The 21935-nt window shown below is 33.9% G+C and overlaps 1 protein-coding gene across 1 annotated transcript; it reads right to left on the bottom strand.

Moving 5' to 3' along the window:
- Positions 1-16235: 16235 nt before the first annotated feature.
- Positions 16236-20926, bottom strand: LOC144565117 (protein NRT1/ PTR FAMILY 4.5-like). Its single transcript, XM_078314807.1, has 4 exons — positions 20898-20926; positions 19991-20647; positions 19597-19735; positions 16236-16316 (listed from the first exon to the last, which is right to left on the bottom strand). The coding sequence occupies exons 1-4, from the start codon at positions 20924-20926 to the stop codon at positions 16236-16238; spliced, it is 906 nt and encodes a 301-aa protein (XP_078170933.1).
- Between the last annotated feature and the right edge of the window lie 1009 nt (positions 20927-21935).

The raw sequence follows: 21935 nt of genomic DNA, 5'->3' as shown, positions 1-21935 counted from the left end.
CAGCGGAATTAATAGGAATAGAGACAGGAAAAGTCCAGTGCACTTATCAGTTCTTTGGTTCACATTAACCTTAGAGACGTGCTTATTTGCCTGCTAATTAAAATTGATTGCAACATATAAAGTACATGAATAGGGATTTGGATGTCAAAAAAGGTTGACTTTTGTGTGCTACCTAGCTAGATGTCATCTTTGAATTAATTACCCACAAATGGAGAAAGGGTTGTGTTGAGAGGGAAATAAGAAGCCTTAATTGAAGACTTTGTGGTGTCATTAATTGGAGTGCTGTGGACAGCAACACGTATATGAATTTTGAAAACATATTTGTTAATTTAGTAAAAAATTTTGTGGATCCACAAGAAGAATCTATAATATTGGATTTACAAAACATATTATCAACACAACGGGCATTAAAAAATTTAATTAATGAACAATTTCACCCCTCAATTAATCCTCTGTCTAACTGCTATGTACGTATTTCCTTTTTTCTATTGACAAGTTTCATGAAGATCATTTTCTAAACTTGTTGTTTGTCATTTTTATGGGTTTCTGTTTACCATGTTCTCAAGTCAAATTTGAAATAGTGTGCCATCGTAATAAGCTAGCTGGCTTTTATTCTTTTTAAATGCAATTAAATTCTAACTTTCAGTTATGTCACTTTACAACAACAACAATCAAGATTTAGTTCCGACCAAATTGGGGTAGGCTAGAAATGAAACCAAAGCCTTTCGGTTATGTCACTCTATTGATTATAAATTTTAAAAGCTGAATATCAGCTTTATTACAAGTTCTATAACTAAGGTATTTTAAAGCTCACCAAGTTTTTGGTGAGTTTAATTACAAAACCTATCGGATTGACATCAAACAACGAATCCAAATTGTGGACATTGTTCTACTTCACTGCTTTGTAATGTGTTTACATGTCAAACATGTAAATTTTGTAATTAATTTAATATAAAATCAAGCTGTAAAAAATAACTTATAAATATTCTTTCTTGACTGCTTTCTTAGTTTGAGGCTTTGTTAAATTGAAACATGTGGCCTTATTTTCTTTCCTTGACCTGTGATTTTTTCCTCCCTCCCAATTTTTCTTTAGTGTGGATACTGACAAATGTTGTACTGTAACTTTCTTTATTAATTTGGACTCTCTGACTTGTACTACTTGCCCACAGATGGAAAATTTATAAGATAGACCCATGTATAAATTCGAACAGCCTACCAATACACAAAACACTGCTGGTACCAACTAGTACCAGTGCCAGAAAAATTACAGTGGCCAATTTTAGCAAGTATTACAATAGTACAAGCTTTGAAAATTGGTACAAAAACCAAGAATAGTTGAAATCATGGCTCTGAAAATTAGAACTGGAATTGGAATTAGTGAGTTGAATAGGGAATCAGAAATGACTGAGATCAGAAACTCTAATTTTTTCCAAAAATATTGTTTTGTACTAAAAGAAAAAATTTTGTAAAAAGTTTTTTTTTTACTGATATGGTTCTTTTCAAGAGGCATGCATCAATATAAGTTATTTGTTAATTAAGAGGATAAATTTAGGTAGGGTCCACAAGTGACGTCTTATCTCCAGTTTTCTCATTTATTTTTGAGGTTGACTTTGTTAATTGTATAAAAAGTGGATGAAAAACCGGAGCAAAACTCGGTTGTATCGGTCCGTTTCACCGATTCCATATATTGAAAGAATATTCCATTGATTTTCATGGTCAAATTTGTTATTTGTGTAACTTAGGCTTAACTCAGCTCGGCCTGGCCAATTTAGCCTGACTGGCCGAATCAACTATCGGCATCTTGCCTAAAATTATAATTACTTGGATAGTAACAAAACTAATTTAAATTTTGTTGCTCAGATGTCTTTTTTCTTCCAAGGATAGAATACTGGAGATGATTAAAACCACTTGATCTTTGACATGAGGATCCTTGACGAAAATTGGGCCTTTGGTGAATATTGGGCTCGCCACTTTAAGGATTAGTGGAAATATAATTAATAACTGGAATTTATCTACTTTGGGCCTGAGTTCAAATTTGAGCGGAGACTAAGAATGCAACAATGTGATTATTGTTTTCGAAATTTTGAGTTTGAGGTGCACGTGGTCTGGTTTTTTAGCTCCCAACATATTATATAAGGTTTGTTAATTATTTCTTCTTCTTTTGTTCAATCAAACCTTTTCAAAATTCTGTACTTGGTTCAATTATGCACATTCTATCATTAAGAAATGATGTGGTACGGTGACATATTATCTTTTTTGAAAAGTTTCGTAGAAGCTGTGAAATTGTGAGCGGATCTCGAACTCTCGATCTTTGGGTAACCATAGTCTTAGAACTTTTTCTTCTAGCCAACTGTGTGCTACCATCCCATCTCTATAGTGTCATGTTATCAATGACTTTTTACTATTTATTTAGATTGGTACAAAAATTCAATGATCTTAAAACAACCATTTTGTAAAATACTTAATAAATAGTAAAAAAACATTCAAAAATATGTAAAATTTGATAGGCAAGCACATTTTAAAATATCCATCATGTTAAACGATTTGTATCGACTGTTTGGATTTTGAAAATTTTGAAAATGTAGAGTTTAATTTAGTATCATCAAAAATGGGTGCAAGTGGATCCCTCCTCATAAATATGTATATATACATACATATATGTATATATATATATATATAATTATATATATATATATAGAGAGAGAGAGAGGAAGGTTTCAATGCACCTAAAGTTTTGTACTCCCATTTACTATTATTTGAGATGAACAGCTGATAGATATCAGGATCTGTACGATCGAGTCGCTCCATCAGCGAAACAATAACGTCAATTTGTTCTCCATTTCATTTAGTAACGCTCCCCACCTGTCCAGTCCCTTCTTTTCCTGGTTCCAGTATTTCCCTTGTTTTCGCGGCTGAGAGAACCTCGTGCCCTCACCCTTGCCCTCGGCTCAATCTCTTTCTCACACCTGAGCCACCCTCTTCATTTTAAACTAAAATGCACGCTCTTCTCCTCTCTTTCTTGTTGCCTCTCCACTTCGGCCGCCGATCTCCCTCTCTCTTGAACCCAGATCTTATCGTTTATCCATTCTCTCCTTTCTCCTTTGGAGATGCACCCCAGTTATTTTGAGACGCATACCCAGGTTAATCCTCGGTTGTAATCACATAGCTGATGTATCTCTCTCTCTCTTTTACTTTTGTGCTATAATCTTGAGTTTACTGATTTTGTTCTAGTTTTATTGATTTGCCCTGATTGATTTTGCTTTGCGTAGTAACTGAAGCCCACGAAGTTTTTTGTTTTAGAAAGTTTAATTAAAATTGCTATATTAATAGAATATGCAATGAGGAATTTGGAAATACAACCTTTTTATAAGTTTGCATTGAAATATTTTTCTTATTGTAGAATCTGCAATGAGAGATTTGAAGTTCAAATTATACTGCTATCCTTTTTATATGTTAGTTGATTCAAAGAGATGCCACAGCAACAAATTTGTAATTCTTATTAATGTCTGCACTCTTCCTGAGAACCGGCATATAGCATATTAGAACATGCACACATCATCTCGTGAGGCATTTCATATTATTTATTGTTGTAATGCGCATCAGCATTGATACTTTGTGACTGTTTATTTGCATTTCCTCTGTTATATTTAATTGTCTGTTATTACTAATATTTTTTAAATTTGCAATGATAAGAATTTAGGAGAAAACATACTCGGCAAGGAGGAGGTGTATAAGGTCATAGTAGGTTGTAGGTGTCAATCTGTTTATGGACAGTGATGCTGGTTCTAAGCTTGTGAATTGTTAAAATTTTAATTCTCTTTGGTGTAATGTATGATCAAGTATGATGTAGCATGTGTAATCTAGGATTTCCTACTTTCCATTAATGTATGATTTAGCTACTGTTATGTTGTTATAAGTCGATAAAATTTGTGGTGACTTGTTTATAAAATGTGATAACTATCATTGATCAGTAATCGATTGACTGTACCAATTGGTACATAATGTTTTTGTACTTATGCTACAAACTAATCATGTAAAAACAAAATTATCATGCACAATTCAATAAAATCTCGTGGTGAATATTATTTTATAAATTGATCTGAATGAAAAAAACAATAATACACTTGCACAACAACTGATGAGAGTATATGCTTAATATACATATTAGATAACAATTTCAAATGTATATGCTTAATAAATTGAGCCTGACAGCACAATTTCAAATGTATATGCTTAATATACATATTAGATAACAATTGTAGAACTACTGGTGAATCATAAACTCAATGAAAATTTCAATTTGTTTACCGTACAACAAGGAAAATATTCAAGTCCCTTGTAAATTCCAATTTATTTATGGTACTTAATCAGGCTCAAATTCAACCTATTAAAAAAATAATACAATACACAAAAGAATTACAATTGAAATTACAAAAATTCATAACACTACCAAGAAAAGCTTACATATTCAGATAAATTAGAATTTTTTTTTTTTTTGGAGTCTTACATGACCCATAGGTCTACACTAGTTCCTCTATGCTAAAAACATTCGCAGTACAGACTGTTTTTCCCACCCATAAATCCTACCCTGATTAGCTAGCCTGTGTGCAAATCCCAGAGTTTCATCCTCTCTATTACAATGAATCGCTCTACATTTACTCCGAAATTCCACCCTGAATTTCCACGATTGCCAAATTTCAGAGAAAGCACTCCAGTCTGTGATATTAAGAGTTGCTGCCTGTACTGCGATGACAATATCCAGTGAATCAGATGGAACAAGTACTGGTACGATTTGTGGCTGTTGAGCAGCTTGTCAGTATAGCGGTCTGACATGATTCCCGCACAACCTTATAGAAAGCTTGACAGACTCCCATTGTTCGTCTCGCCCACATCATACAAACTAGATAGCAGTTTTGCTCATCTGAAAGAGATTCCCAAACCGAGTCAAAGAAGGTCTTGAATGAATCCGGAAGATCCACCGTTCTGAGGCCCAACTCTGACACCAGCCATACCGCTCTTACGGAATCACATTTAAACAAAGCATGCATGATAGTCTCTGGATCTTTCCCACGTATTGGGCATATTGGGTCAATGTGATGAATTCTGACAGCAAGGGTCGCTCTAACTAGCAAGGCTCCCTGCAGTCCTCTCCACACGAATTTCTTGAGTTTTGGAATGAGCGATACTTTCTTCCAATGATTAAAAGCTCATGAGTCGTAGTGAGTGTTTGAAATGAGCTGGCTTCAAATGATCTTATCGATCAGATAAATGTGAAAGCTACTATCCGGAGCTTGAAACAGAGGGAAAAAAAATAGTGTAAAACTGAACTAAATATGTTAAATTCATCATTTAATTAAGCACCTAATTAGTCTAAATTCGGCCACAATGAAAAAACTAATTGATCAAACTGTGAAGGGTTCAATTAAGTACACCTGGTAGTGGTTCAAATTCACTACCACTTTGCCAAAATTAGTCATCAATTAAGTCCCCTAATGATAATGAATTTTTTTAGCAAATTCTCAGAAAGCAAGTGTGAAGTAGAAAATAAAAAGGGAGTTGATTGTACCTAAGAAAATTAGGATTTTTAAGTTGAACTGAATCCAGTCAAAAATATCCTAAACTAAAAGCACTCAAAATTAAAATTTAGGAACCCTTTCTTTTTAGTTCAGAGAGAGAACTCACCATAATTTTTTTAAAAACACATAATTTACACAAACAGAGAGAATACGAGAGAACGAGAGGGAGGGAGAGCCTTACCTGGGAACTGTTTGATGATTTGAGCAGTGAATGACAGTGAAGGAGAGGAGAGCGAGATAGAGGGCGAGGGTGAGCAGCGGAACATCAGATTTAGTGTCTCTGTAGGCATGAGAGCGAAGCTCTCTCAGCCGCGGGCCGTGAGAGTCAGCGAGAGAGGAACCAGGGAAAGAATAAACTGGACAGATCGGGAGGAGCGTTACTAGGCAACTGGAGATCAAATGGACGTTATTTTTTCACTGATTGAGCGATTGGATTAGGGGTGAGTAAATTGCTCATAATTTATGAGTCGCTCATAACTCGCTCATTAAATGCTCACTTAAACTCGCTCATTTATCAACTCACTTAAACTCGCTCATAACTCGCTAATTTAGGATTTGCCACATCTAATTCCTGCCACATTCAATCCCAAATAAATTTCTGCCACATCAACCTTGCTTCATTAAATCTTGTGTAATATTCATAATTTCATGATACATTCATTTTTCTTTTAATTCGGCAGAACAAGTTGAAAGTATTACACTTTGTTGAATGATACTATTGATTTTTGTTATATTCTATTGTTATTTGTTGGACGATAGCTGTGAAAGTATCACTGTTGAAGTATTGATGATACTGTTGATTTTTGTAATATGATTCTATTTTTGTTGGATTTTTATTCTATTTTATTTAAATGAATTATGACAATTTATTAAATTTTAGTACTTATAACTTGTGAGCCGCTCATAACTCGCTCATTTTCGACTCGCTTATTTATCAACTTGCTTAAACTCGCTCATTTGCTAAATGAGCGAGCATGAGCATACCCTAACTCGCTCATGCTCGCTCATTAATCACCCCTAGACTGGATCACAAGGATCCTGATGCTTATTAGTTGTTCATCTCAAAATGGATGCGTGGTTGATGATTGGGAGCGAATGGGAGTACAGAATTTTAGATGCATTGGAACCCTCCTCATATATATATATAGAGTTAGGCTGGGGTGCTATGGATAGCATAGTGGCCTCTATGCTACGGCTCAATATTCAAGTTTTCAAAATCCAAACGGTCGATCTGAACCGTTCATCTTATTCTCCATATTAATATCTGCTTGGAGACCAAATTTTATAATTTTCTGAATTTTTTTACTATTTATTAAGCCACTTTGAAAATCGCTAATCCAACGGTTTTACTGTTTTGTGCAGCCACCGTTGGATCAACAATTTTGTAAAATACTTAATAAATAGTAAAAAAATTCAGAAAAATGTAAAATTTGGTCTCCAAGCAGATATTAATATGGAGAATAAGATGAATGGTTCGGATCGACCGTTTGGATTTTGAAAACTCGAATATTGAGCCGTAGCATAGAGGCCACTATGCTATCCATAGCACCCCAGCCTAACTCTATAGTCAAAATGGCTAAGTTCAAAATGTTTTTTCCTAGTCTCCAGAACAAACGACTTGGTTTTTCAATTTTTAAAGTCAAAATAGTCAATCCAAACTGTTAGATGTTTGATCTATATTAAAATGTGTTTAGAGACCAAATTTTACATGTTTTGAAAATTTTCTACTATTTATTAAGATGGATTTAAAATCACTGTTTTTCAATGGTACACAATTTTAATAAAAACAATGAACTATAAACCATCTTAATAAATAGTAAAAAAAATTAAAAAAATGTAAAATTTAGTCCCCAAGCACATTTTAATATAGATTAAAAATTTAACGAATTTGGATCAACTCTTTAAAATTTGAAAATCAGAAAACAGAGTCGTTTATTCTGGATAGGAAAAGAAGGTTTTGAATTTTGCCCCTCTCTCTCTCTATATATATATATAACTAACAATGAACATGGACAATTTTTGACAAAAGAGCCAACATCTGGAAATTTTAATAATGCAAGAGTTTTGAACGAACTCTAATCGAACAAAAAGAATAAAATATTCAGTTTTCCAATATTCATATTACAGGAGTAAGTATTTAGGTCACATGAATTGGTGCGCAAGTTAATTAACTATCAATCATAATAATATTTGATTCTCAAACTAGTGCTATTCCAAATAGAATAATAATGAAGGGTTTAAAAATCCCAAAATTATTGTGAAGCGTCTCAAATCAGAGTTGAAGTGGACAATATAAAATATATGTAGCAATCATTTATCTAATTCATGAAGTTATATAAACTACGTACTATATAGAAAAAATAAAGAAGAATCCAAACCAATTCATTTTATGGTAATAACAATAGCAGATACATGATAAAGGTAAAATATATTATCCTCATTGGTAGAGTGCAATTTTAGGAAAAAAAAATTAGTATTACTATATATTATATGAGGCATGTACATTCAGCCACGTTAGTATGTGATTAATTACACCCAATCATCCAAGTGTTTCTTGCGTGGCTTTACATTGACTTGTCAGTTTTTATTATAGGAAGATTCCAGGGCGTTTCCTTTTTTTGTGCTCTGATTGCAACAACAACAATATAATAAAAATAAGCCTTTTGGTACAAAATTGTTAGTTGATTGTTTGGTCGCTCACCATAAAAAACAAAGCCCTTTGGTGTTTGGATTTTAAAAGCTGAAATAAAGTTATTATCAAAAAAAAAAAACTATCAAATATTCAGAGCATGTACATCTCAGCAACTCAAATGAGTTTTTAAACAACTATTAAATTTAGAGTTTCTATTAAGCCACGTCAGCAACAAATTATAAAAAAGAAATAATTTGAGCCAATCATATAATCAACATAGAGTTATAAACAGTTTCGTAATAAGAAATTTTTCTGCATAGTTTTTAAATAAGAAACTTTTTCACATCTCTGAAATTGAATTAGAAACTAACATATTATATTAAAAACTCTAATAATACTAGAGGTGTAAATGCTCTTACATCGTAAACTCAAAATAAATAAATGTTTTTATTGAACAGCTTAGTTACGTTCAAGTAATATGTTCGAATCTAGTTAATGCAAAAAAAAGAGGGAATTGTTTAGTGATATGTACTGAGCTCTCTTTGACTTAATTTGTACAAGCCCACATGGATTTGGTCAATTATATATTTGAATATTATTTTACTTTCCAAATGATAACAACATCAATTGACTAACAGATCCAAGATCATGCCAAAAGGCATAAAATAGGATGTACGTATATGGTACTACTTAATACATCCTTTCATATAAAGATAAAATAAGCAAATGTTGACTTAATCCAATTTATTAAATAAACAGATAACAATGTTTTTGGTCCCTTAATTACAATATGTCCCTTTAGTGGGCCGCCATGTTTGTTGTTGTCATCTATTACTACTATAAATATCACCTAAGGTCGACCCTAAATTATATATATTATTGTTTTCTTCAAAACATTAATTTAGCTTATTTGTAATGAATAAAAAGATTGTAAACAAATCATTTCGTGAAGTAGATCGGTTTTAACTATTTAGATTTGTCGTTCGAACTCAATCGGATAGGTTTTGGATTTAAGCTCACCCCAACCTAGTTCTACTCCAAATAAACTAGTAGATATATATATATATATATATATATATATATATATATATATATATATTCTATTATTAAGCACGTTGGGTGTCCGATCCGCCAATGATTACGATTGAGAGATGAAACTTCATATTTGATCTCAGCTCTCCAATTACATATTTTGTCTTCTTTTGATTAAATGCATGAAGTCTAAATTTAGTTAAAAACATACCCACCACATATGCTGCCACGCGATACGTTCAATACTAGAATCCTCACTTTTTGCAAGGGTCCGAATAGCCATTTCCAAGAGTATGAAGGCTCCATGGAAATAAAATGGGCTTTTCTGTCAGAGATCTGACACAGCATACAATTTCCAAAGGTAAACCCTTGGAAAAGGTAGCGCTTGTTAATGCTTCCTGTTTGCCAATGGTAATGTATCATTTACACCCTTGGAAAAGTTTGGCATGATCCGCCACCCGCCAAAATAGACCAAATATTATATTTATATGGACGGCTCATGGAAATACTTGAGAAAATGCCCTTGGAAATGTTTTTCTTAGTCTGTTTATATTATTTTATTGCGAAGGCTCATGGAAATACTTGTGAGAATGCTCTTGGAAATGTTTTATTGGTTCAGTTTATATTATTTTATAGTTGGTCATACTATTTCCAAGAGTTAACACTTGGAAATGTTTTGCTTAGTCTGTTTATATTATTTTATTGTGAAGCCTCATGGAAATACTTGTGAGAATGCCCTTGGAAATGTCTGATTGATCCAGTTTATAATATTTTATAGTTGGTCGTACTATTTCCAAGAGTTAGCCCCTTGGAAATGTTTTGCTTAGTCTGTTTATATTATTTTATTGCGAAGGCTCATGGAAATACTTGTGAGAATGTCCTTGGAAATGCCTTATTGATCCAGTTTATATTATTTTATAGTTTGTCATACCATTTCCAATAGTTCGCCCTTGGAAATATTTTGTTTAGTCTGTTTATATTATTTTATTGCGACTGTTCATGGAAATACTTTAGAAAATACCCATGGAAATGTTTATTGATTCAGACTATACTACTTCAGAAAATACCCATGGAGACAGAAACATTTATGTAGATTTTTTATCTCCCTTTGAATTGTCTAAATAAACAAATCACAACAGCAAGCAAGAGTAATACATCATAATTAAACAAATCCTAATCACAATAGCAAGCAAGTATATCACAATTAAGCAAGCAAGTATATATAACACATATCACAATATGAAGGAAGTTAGTATAACACATCAAAATCACAACAGCAAGCAAGTATACTAGAATTGTTAACAATACTTCCCCAGATTCAAAATATATACCCCACAAACATGCAGTTTTGTATACCAAAATATATGCCCCACCAATTCATCTAGATACCAAAAAGCAACAAAGTCAAGTAGATAACATTTGCCTAAGTTAACAGTCCCCATCCCTACATCCCTAATTAAAAACCTAATAATGTCTCACATGCAGGCACACCTTTTTTCTTTTCTGGGAAGAATTTGATTCGCTTGCCTCCGTTCTTGTTAACAGTCTCCCATATTCTCTTGCTTCTTCTTAAGTATAACACATCCTAATTAAACATATTAGTGTGAGTAAATGAGTAGATGAGTAAAATTAGCATTAAATTACATTTTTCGAATCATGTGAAGATGTACTTAAAATTAGCATTAAATTAGCATTAAATTACAATTAAATTAGCATTAAATTAGCAATATTTTTGATTTTTTGGCAATTAATTTTTCTATTTAATTTGATAAAGCCTCATTTTTCAAATTTAATGTTGCTTTAAAAAATTAATGGCACAATAATATAATGAAATGTACAATAATATAATTGTAACTTTAAAAATCATAACTCTAAAAATTATAACTTTCATAATTTTCAACAACTATATATTTAACTGAAATTTCAATTAACACATAAACTTTTGAAATAATATACAAGATACAAATATTAAAACAGAAATTAAAATTTTCCAATCTGTACTTAGCCAGAGAGGTTTTCTCTCATTTCATCTGAGCAGAGCAATTGAAACTCTATACAGCTCACTATATGATTTGTAGAACATGTACTTCAGTGCTACATGTGCTATTAGTAAGTAGAAATTGCTCTGTCAAATGATACGCAAACAACTTGCACAGATTTGAACCATCTTATGGTTTCCATATGCGCAGAGCTCTTAAAACCATATACAGCGCAAATTGGTGTTTTTGAGTCTCAAATTCCATCTTCTCTCTATTACAGGAAGCAATACTTGCTCTGTCTAGTGCTCCGGAATTTCATTTCCCCCAATCCGTGCAAAAAAACAATTCATCTTCCCCCCCAAAACACCAATGTCTAGTGTTCCGAAATTTCATTTCCCCCCATCCGTGCAAAAAAACATTCATCTTCCCCCCAAAACACCAAAGTTATGCCGCCTTATATTTCCCCCAAATTTCACCATATAAATGGCACGCGTCTCCTTCCCTCAGGTTTCCACTACTTACATTCCTGTTGTTGTTGCCCTGACCGCTTTACAGGTTAAAGACGACAACCACTTCTGTCAGCAAATCAACAGATCAAACGATCTAGGGTTAAGAACTTGTTGTTTTTATCGTTGTTTTTATCCTTGATTTTATCCTTCGTCCTAGACTTGTTTCTATCCTTATCACAACATATGAAATTTTGATTTCCCAAAATTAGCCGATGTCACAACCACTAAACCCTAAGTTAATTTCAGATTTTTTTTTTTGGTTTCGTACTAAACCCTAAGTTAATTCTTATATGATTTTTTTCTCTTGATTTTAGGCACCATGGTACTGACTGGTACAAAACCCTAAGTTAATTTCATATTTTTTTCTTCTGATTTTAGGTAGTATGGTACATACCTAATTTTTCCATGAAAAACTTCTAGGGTGTCTATCTCACCACTCTTTCTATCCATCTCCATCTCTTTAACTACATCTCATCACTGTTTATCTTGTAATCACCAAACAGATGGCTCCCAAAAAGTCAGGACTGACTAGAGCAACTTCTACGAAAAGAAAGAGTAGGTCCCGTAAGCAACAGGTACCACTCGAGGTTGGTGAGGCTTCAATTGCTGGTGCAGCCTCTCAAATTACAACACATGAACCCCCCAAGAAGAAGGGACGAGGTCCTGGAATCCTACAAAAGTCGACTGATGTCTTTGAAGACCGACCAATAATCTGGCCCATCGGGGATCGTGCGTTCACTTGCGAAACTGATCCACAGAAGATAACAGGATCAATCACCCGGTTAGACCCGATAATTCCAACCTAGCCTCTACACATTTCCTGTTGTTAAAAAATATCTTTATTTAGATAAATCACTCATGTTCATATATGTCCTACTTTGTACCACATGCAGACTCCTCTTGGTATTATTGCTATTAAATCATTTGTTGGAGAGTAATATGTCCTACTTTGTACCAGTAACAACATCACCACCAGTACCAGTACAAAAAATATTTCATATATGAAAAATTATAAAAGGGCTAATTGAAGGAAATAACCAATTAGTAGCAATCCGAGGTTGAACCTTACATAAGAAATATGAATAAAAGCATTTCAGTCCCTAGTTTTCGGTTCAATATTCATTCTACATGTATCAGAATTCCTTGTAGCCAGTCCCTAATTCCTTGTTTAATAAATTGCTGATACTCCACATTTATATTACTAGACTAGCGTTAAACCACATGCCGGGACCATTGAGAAGTTTCCATGCTTTCGATGATAAGTCAAAGAAGAATATTGAGTTCTTATTTTTGGTATTCTTTCTCTTAATCTGTTTTCATTCTTGGAATTAGGAAAAAACCTCTGATGCTTACGGTCAATTTCTATTTTTCTAAAAAAATAACAATGGTTTACATACCATATGTAAGTAGAAATATATACATTTAAGGTAAAAAAAAATTCACCAAAACTGCAATTGTAAAACTGTGTCAGTTTTGGGTCAGTACCTAACGCAGTACATATTTTGTGGTATAGAAAAAATTTAGGTACCGTGAAGGTGAAGATCCCGTGCGTTGTCGACATGTGCTGCATGCAATAGCAGCAAAAAGAGTAACCGAGGAGCTGCACGAGGCCAGGGACCGTCTGTTCAAGAAATATGGCTATAAACCACAATTATGGAAAGAACATGTTCCACATTGGTGCCTTGACGACCCCAATTGGCACGGTCTTTGTGACATCTTTGCCACAGAGGCGTTTAAAGATTTCAGTTTAAAAAACAAGGATAATCGCACAAAATCTGGACGAAAGATAGCTCACCATGGGGGATCAGCAAGTGCACAACAGCACTTTGCAAAACTGGTAAGCTTTAAAAACACAGTTGCAAATTAAAATTATTGGTATTGAAGGATACAACTGACTTTTAGGACTACTTGTTTATTCCTTTTCATGTGGAGACAAAATTAAACAATGGAAAAGAGCCACCAATGAGGGCACTTTACATTCATCTCCATTGTGCTAAAGAAAATGGAAAATCACCAATCGTTGCTAAATTGGAAGCTGCCGCTGCTGCTGCCGAGGCCGCTGCTGCCGCTGCCGCGCTCGAGTCTGGACCTTCAGCAATGAAAGATGCTGATGTGGTAATTGATCCAAGTAGAGACGAGGCTAACACACAGCTTGAAGCATTAGATATCAACTCCTTGCGGTTTACAAATGATAAAACACAAGCAGTATATGTAAGTTATAATATGTACATTTATTTGCTGAAATTACATACCAACTTGCATAGATTAGAATCACTATTAAACCAGTAATGCACTGCCTCAAATCGCAAATTAATAGCAACCTTTAATATCAGTATTGCAGGACCAAAAAATATACCACAATGCGGTTTGGGATGTTCAATGCAAACCATTAAGCTTGAAATAGTTACTGACAAATATTACTCCAACCCCCGAAAAAAGAAAGGTTAATTGGAATAACCCCTGTGCACTGTATGAATTATCGTAACTCTTATTAGCTATTTTTAAAGGAAATATAATAATACTATATATTGCCTGTATGTTGCAAATCATAGCAAAAAGTGAACGACATGAGGGCTGCTCAGGACGATTCCGGCATGGACGAGAGCACCATGTTCTTGTCAGCTGTTGGCGGACCAAAAAATGGTAGGATACAAGGATTTGGATGCATGCTTGACGATAAGGTTGATAAAGCAAACAAACGAAACAGTGCCAACAGAATACCATGTCATGATTCGAGCCTGACGACCGATGGAGGGGACACAAACTTATCTCGTGCTGAATTACAAGCGCTCTTAGCTGAAAGTGTTCGTCGTCAGGACGAGGAAAAACAGGAGAGGAAAAGAGAACTAGCACAATATGACTTCTACATCAAACAACTATTCACCATGATGGGGTCACAAGTGCCCACTGCACAGGTAATTAAGATCAATATTATTCCAAATTTAGGGTTTTACAATTGTCTACTGTGTTGACAAATTTTAATATGATACTTTGGTTATAAGTTGCTTGTATAAAATCATTATATCATCTATCTTATACCTGTGTTGTGTGTAGCACATGATTAGATTTATGTATTCAACAATCTAGTAAGGTTTGTTTGGTGCTGCTTGTTAGTCGTAATTATGTTGATAATTATTGCGCATGGGTTGTTCATTTTGTCGCGCATCTCTGACCTGTTTACTTGTGAATTATTGGGCATTTTAATGCTGGATTTATGATCCCCGGTACCAGTTTGACCCATCTTAGTTCCGCTTACTGGCGCCAGCCTTTTTCTACTTGTTTATATGTTGTTTGTTGTGTAGTTTTTTCAACTTGTAATCAGTATTAGGATTTTTCTGGTTCTGACCTAATTCTGGTATTGTATAAGATAAAGAGGTGTCAATTCTGACTTGTGGCAATTTCTTATATTAGAGGGACTGATATGAAAAATATGACAACCCATGCACATTTGTAAGGCTAAATAAATATTGTGTGCATTGTTCAACTTAGGCTCAAGTACACAATTCTGAGACTCGACAAGGTGTGATTGGCAATTTAACTACTTTTCAGGTGCCACTTTTTAGTTAAGAACTTCATGTTTTAAATGTTACTAAATCAGATCCTACTAGTGTAATCTCCAAATTATAACACATGTGTTTGCATTTTCTATGCTTAGGGTGACGATTCAACCCGTCAACCATCTCATGAAGGAGCTTCACACATTCAGCCGGGTATCTCACAGGTAAAGTTTTAGCAGGGGATAGAAATAAGAAAACAATCAGCACATTGTTATAGAACAAGCACCTCCTTGAGCCATGTTCCTCTTACTATTGTGATTAACGTCACTGGATAGAAATAAGAAAATGTGAATTAGAACCACCTTGCCACTTGCTACCCTTATTACTGTGATCCCAATTACCAAATATAGTGCAAAAATAAATATCATAAACAATAACATGTTGTTCTTTTGATTGATATACTTAGGGTCTGTCATGTCCTACACCAAATCTGGGAGGGCCTTTCACCGCACTCTTAAATCGGGCTGAAAATGATGAAATTGACACAGATAGAGCTGAGATGGACCCATGGTTCGGTCAGTCTGGCTTCAACGTCAACCGCCCCATCTAGTGTGGAAAAGTGCTTCAGATTAGGAGTAAATACATATTTCGGTTTTAACAAATGCTCAACATGGGGTAACTTAGTTTGTGAATTTTGGTTAACAAATTGGGGGGGGGGGGGGGGGGGATATTTTGGTATAGTAATGTACTCATGTTGAGTATATTTCAGCATAGTCATGTACTCATGTTGAGTATATACTCAACATGAGTACATGACTATATATTTTGGTATAGTCATGTACTCATGTTGATGTATTTCATGATATATTCATGTTTTTTGTAACTAAATCCGATAGGTTTTTATGTAATGCACGATGACTATGTTAAGGTTGATTAATTATATGCTATCGATCTATACAGATATCATTATGTTTGTGTTTATTTTGTTTAATGGGAACTGGGAATATATATCAGTACCAGGTTGGTACAGGGAGGATTGATGCATAGGAGTATGTTGGTATAGTACCATTTAGTATGACATCGCCATGGGTCTGTGCATGGAAAACATAAAACAAACTACCATGAAAATACTCAAGTGGCACCCACCAATGTTCCCTTTGAAATAAGCAACTGGACCAACCAGTGCTCCCTTGGAAATATTTAGTGGGTCCCAGGTCGGCTAACCTTGGAAATAAATCAAGTGGACCCCACACGATTCTCTTGGAAATAAATCAGTGGGCCCTAGTTGGCTAAACACTTGGAAATAACAAGATGGCCCCCACCGTAGCTAACCTTGGAAAAACTTAATGGGTCCCAGGTAGGCTAACCATTGGAAATAACAAAGTGGGCCCCACCTTAACCATCCTTGGAAATATAGAGTGGGTCCCAGATTGGCTAACCCTTGGAAATAACCAAGTGGGCCCCATCTTAACCATCCTTGGAAATATTTAGTGGGTCCCAGGTCAGCTACCCTTGAAAATAAATCAAGTGGGCCCCACACGATTCCCTTGGAAATAAATGAAACAGGGGCCAAGTGTGAAACTATTTCCAAGCGTCCTATTTCCAAGGGTTTTTCATGGAAAAAGTATATTTCCAAGGGTAACCGTTGGAAATGACTAAATTTTTGACTATTTCCAAGGCGACTATTTGCTACGGTAGTATTTCCAACAATAATCATTGGAAATGGCATTTTTTGGGCCTGTTCCATGAATAAACCATTGGAACAAGCCATTTTCTGGCCCTTGGAAAAAGTTAGGATTCTAGTAGTGGTTACAATTAAAATTGAATACATTCTGAAATTTAGCGATATATTTATCCGTTTCCTTATTTTTTGTTTTTGTTTCCATATTTCTCATCTTTAATTGAGAAGATCCCACCTTTCATTTTCTTATTTATTGTTTCCTTACTTCTTCGTTTCTATACGAATCACAATGAAAATCATTTTTTTTTATTTCCTTATTTCTCTTTCTTTGTTTCTATACATATTGGTGTGGGAAATTTAGAATATATTTTCGATATAGAATATATCAATGTGTGTGTTCTAAATTGGAAACAAAGAAATAAATTGGAATGTGTGTGTGAATATATATTTTTCTTATAATATGCGTGTGTGTGTGTGTGTATATCCTATACGGCTATACATACACACGATAACACTTTTTATTTATGTTTTTTGATATCATATTATATGTTGATATTGAATTGTTATATGATATTTGATATTAGATTCGAATCGAGCTATTATTTGATATCATTGGTACTTAAAAATAAAAAAAATCATCACATCATCAAATTATTATCAGAGATCACGATTAAAGTTAATTAAAAATACATAATCATATAAAATTTCTATTAACATGTGTTTTAATTTTTAGATAATTATTATTTTCATTGATATATTTGTTTCTTATAATATGTCCCCGTTGCAACGCATGGGTATGATACTAGTATATATATATAGAGTTAGGCTGGGGTGCTATGGATAGCATAGTGGCCTCCCGTGCTACGGCTCAATATTCAAGCTTTCAAAATCCAAACGGTCGATCCAAACCGTTCATTGTTTAATCCATATTGAAATGTGCTTGGAGACCAAATTTTACATTTTTTGAAATTTTTTTGCTATTTATTAAGATGGTTTCAAAATCGCTGTTTTTATTAAAATTCTGCACCACTAGAAAACAGCGGTTTCAAAAATGCTTAATAAATAGTAAAAAAATTCCAAAAAATGTAAAATTTGGTCTCCAAGCAAATTTCAATATGGATTAAACAATGAACGGTTCGGATCGACCGTTTGGATTTTGAAAACTTGAATATTGAGCCGTAGCACGGGAGGCCACTATGCTATCCATAGCACCCCAGCCTAACTCTATATATATATATATATAGAGAGAGAGAGAGAGAGTAAGGCTTGGGTGCTATGGATAGCATAGTGGCCTCCCGTGCTACGGCTCAATATTCAAGTTTTCAAAATCCAAACGGTCGATCCGAACCGTTCATCTTCTTCTCCATATTAATATCTGCTTGGAGACCAAATTTTACATTTTTCTGAATTTGTTTACTATTTATTAAGTATTTTACAAAATTGTTGATCCAACGGTGACTGCACAAAACAGTAAAACCGTTGGATTAGCGATTTTCAAAGTGGCTTAATAAATAGTAAAAAAATTCAGAAAATTATAAAATTTGGTCTCCAAGCAAATATTAATATGGAGAATAAGATGAACGATTCGGATCGACCGTTTGGATTTTGAAAACTTGAATATTGAGCCGTAGCATAGAGACCTCTATGCTATCCATAGCACCCAAGCTTTACTCATATATATATATATATATATATATTGAGATATCTTTTGAGATAGAAAGATGGACTAATCTTATATATCAATTAATATCTATAAAGAGGATGTTATCCTTATTTTGCCTTTACACCAAAAGTTGGTTCTTAAAATAGTAGATGTGTTACTAATTTTAGTTGGAATGTAACAAACTTGAATCAATTTGTAATTCGCAATCCATCATAAATCATTAACTGTCCTTAATGTTCGAATTTTAAAATTTTCTGATGTAGAATGCCAAGTTACTATAAAACTAAATTAAAATGTAATACACTCACTATTTAATAAATAATAAATTATCACAATTTAAATTTTATATTTTTTAATTATATTTGTATGAATATCAAATATATCAATAAAGTTTGGTGCATATTATAAGTACTATCTATTCATATAAAACATCACTCAGAAGAATACTATGATCTTATCATCAATTTCTTTGACCAAACAATTTATATAATGTCATCACTTATCCAAAACCTCCACAATTCATCATGTTCTTAATTAATTTAATCATGTTATGGATCTGAGTTGACTATTAGTGATATGGAACTAATCAGCTGCTTATCATCCTATCACAACTAGCACATGCATGTTGACCCATTCTTTGTATATCAAAAGAAAAAAGAAGTCCACTTTTTTCAAGCAATTTGAGTGCAGAGGCAATGTTCCTGACAATTCATTGATATAAGAAAATTATTTATAAAAGAGTGCAGATAATGTTCAAAAACCACATTGCCAAAATTATGGCTCTTAAAAAAAATTTAACTTAGATTTTTTATTTTTTTTAAGTAAAAGTTGGAAGTCAAGCCACCTAACTATAATTAATACCCTTGTTATTAATACCCTCTTTCCTATGGCAACCTCCTATGACCTGATAACATTAACGGGTAAGGATAGGGTAGGGTAAGATTAATTGTTAATGGGTAAGAATAGAGTATGAGTAAAATCAATTTTAATAGATATGAATTTGAAAATGTTTTCACCCGTACCATACCATTGGCACCCCTAGAAAAGAGTAAGCATTATTTTTCTTGTTTGCATATATTTGTTCTTTGTGGTTAAACAATAAGTCTTCCATCGACCATATATAATCAAGGGTTATACCAACTACAACTAGAAATACAAGCATGTTCCTACACTCAGAAAATTAATAATTATAGAATTATATTATATATGGATCGAGTATACATTTGCAAATGCAAACATGATTATTACTTCAGCAGGTAATATATATGTAGTCGAATCAAATCTGTATTTACTGAGATCTTTCCCTTAATAAGTATCTCCTTGCACAAAATATAAAAATTAAAAAGCAGAGAAATTCTAGAGCAGTTAAGAACGCATAGAAGAGATCAAGCCTAGTAGACTCAAAACCCATGCCATCTAACCATCCATTTTCCTCATCTCCATGTCTTGTAACTCTGCCTATGATTGCGACGAGTGCACCATCGAGCCAGATAGCTGTGCCGACAATACAAAACACCATAGATGAGCTTAGAGATTTCAACTTCACTGGCAACTGATTGCTGAAGAACTCCATTAATCCGACAAATGAAAGAACTTCCATGAGACCAACACAAATAAATTGCAGTAATGACCAAAGAAAAGATAAATCCTTTGGATCCTCTGCTATCCTCCTTTTCCTCTCTACTAATGTGGCCACACCGGTACCAAGCATGGCAAATACAAAACCTACACCGGCACGTACCAAATGTGATGTGGTATTGTAGTATCTGCTGCTTGTATACCTTTGCATAACCGGTGTAATAAAAAGATTGTACATTACAAGTACAATAAATTGAATAACTACTGCAACTGCGTAGAGTGATGCAGGTGCAATTTTGACTCCCATTATTTTTGTGTTCATAGTGGAGGCTGCAGGTGCAGTTAGTGTGAAGAAGAAGGAAAAAGGCAAGTAACAAAAGATTGAGCTGATGAATACTGGGAGCATCTTGACAAAGAGCTTTGCCTCCTCGACTTGAGAAATGTCGCAGTACGACCAAGCCTCAGTGTCGCCTGTGTAAATTGAAGCTTTATTGAGGAAACTGCAAAGAAAATTTCAGGATTAATTATGATTATCAGAAAAAATATATAGCAAAGAGGACATAAATTTTTCACAGTCTTGTTTTATGAAGTCAGAAATGCATGTCGATAAATTTTTATGATTTTTGAAGGTGCTTTGATATGTTAACCAGAGGTGCAAAGTTGAGCTCAGAAGCACTCCTTCAGCAGTTCGGGCAATTTTTGAGAGCCGATATCTCACGATCTGTTTTGATATTTTGTATAAAACTTCACAGTCCTATTGTATAAAGTCTAGAATGCATGTCGGTAAATTTTCATACTTTTTGGAGATGCTTTGATATGTTAACCAGATGTGCAAAGTTGGGCTCAGAAGCACTCCTTCAGCAGTGCGGGCAATTTTTGAGAGCCGATATCTCACGATCTGTTTTGATATTTTGTATGAAACTTCACAGTCTTATTCTATGAAGTCAAGAATACATGTCGGTAAATTTTCATGCTTTTTGGAGGTGTTTTGTTATGTTAATCAGAGGTGCAAAATTGGGCTCAGAAGCACTCCTTCAGCAGTTCGGGCAATTTTTGAGAGGCGGTATCTCACGATCTGTTTTGAGATTTTGTATGAAACTTCACAGTCTTATTCTATGAAGCCAAGAATACATGTCGGTAAATTTTCATGCTTTTTGGAGGTGTTTTGATATGTTAATCAGAGGTGCAAAGTTGGACAAAAAATTCCCAAAAAACATTATTTTCCTAACTCCAAACTCTAAAAAAAAAAAAAAATCCGCAGAGTGGAAAATATCCGCGGTCGGAAAAAAAAAATATATTTTTCTTTTCGGACCGTGAATTTTTTCCGCGGTTTGGGTATTTTTAAAAATTGGGCTGAAGTCCGGTTATTTTTAATAAAATGTTTTTTTGGATGGGTATTTTTAAAAAAATCGGATTATAAGTAACTTTCACTAAATTTCGATTGTAGGGTATTATTTTTACCCAACTTGTACTAAATTTCACTAAACTTCAATAAATATGGTACATTCTTTCGATATATTCTCAAATTATTTAGAGTTCAATAACAACTCATTTTAATATCCGTACGTACATGCAAGTGATATCTTAATTGTCATTTGCTTAATTTATCAAGCTGTTAAAATCAGAAAGAAAGAAAACGACGTAATATAAATATCAGATGTGGGATTTTATGCCTTAGACCACTCGGTAGGGCTGTCAAAAAAGCTCGCGGCTCACGGCTCGTGGCTCGCCTCTAGCTCGCTCGCTAACAGCTCGCTCGGTAGTGGACCGAGCTGTTAACGAGCCAGC

The sequence above is a fragment of the Carex rostrata genome, chromosome 1, assembly GCF_964058835.1.
Source record: "Carex rostrata chromosome 1, lpCarRost1.2, whole genome shotgun sequence".
In the NCBI taxonomy this organism is placed as follows: Eukaryota; Viridiplantae; Streptophyta; class Magnoliopsida; order Poales; family Cyperaceae; genus Carex; species Carex rostrata.
The sequence above is the reverse complement of the archived record's forward strand: the minus strand, read 5'-3'. Positions and strand labels throughout refer to the sequence as shown.

Excerpts from the sequence above, each read along its gene's own strand:
- LOC144565117 (XM_078314807.1), bottom strand. The coding sequence starts at position 20,926 with ATGCATTCTAGACTTTATACAATAGGACT. Across the intron at positions 20,648-20,897 it reads AGACTTTATACAATAGGACT|TTTCCTCAATAAAGCTTCAA; the intron begins GTGAAGTTTTAT and ends TTTTCTTTGCAG. Across the intron at positions 19,736-19,990 it reads GGAGATGAGGAAAATGGATG|GAACATGCTTGTATTTCTAG; the intron begins GTTAGATGGCAT and ends TTCTGAGTGTAG.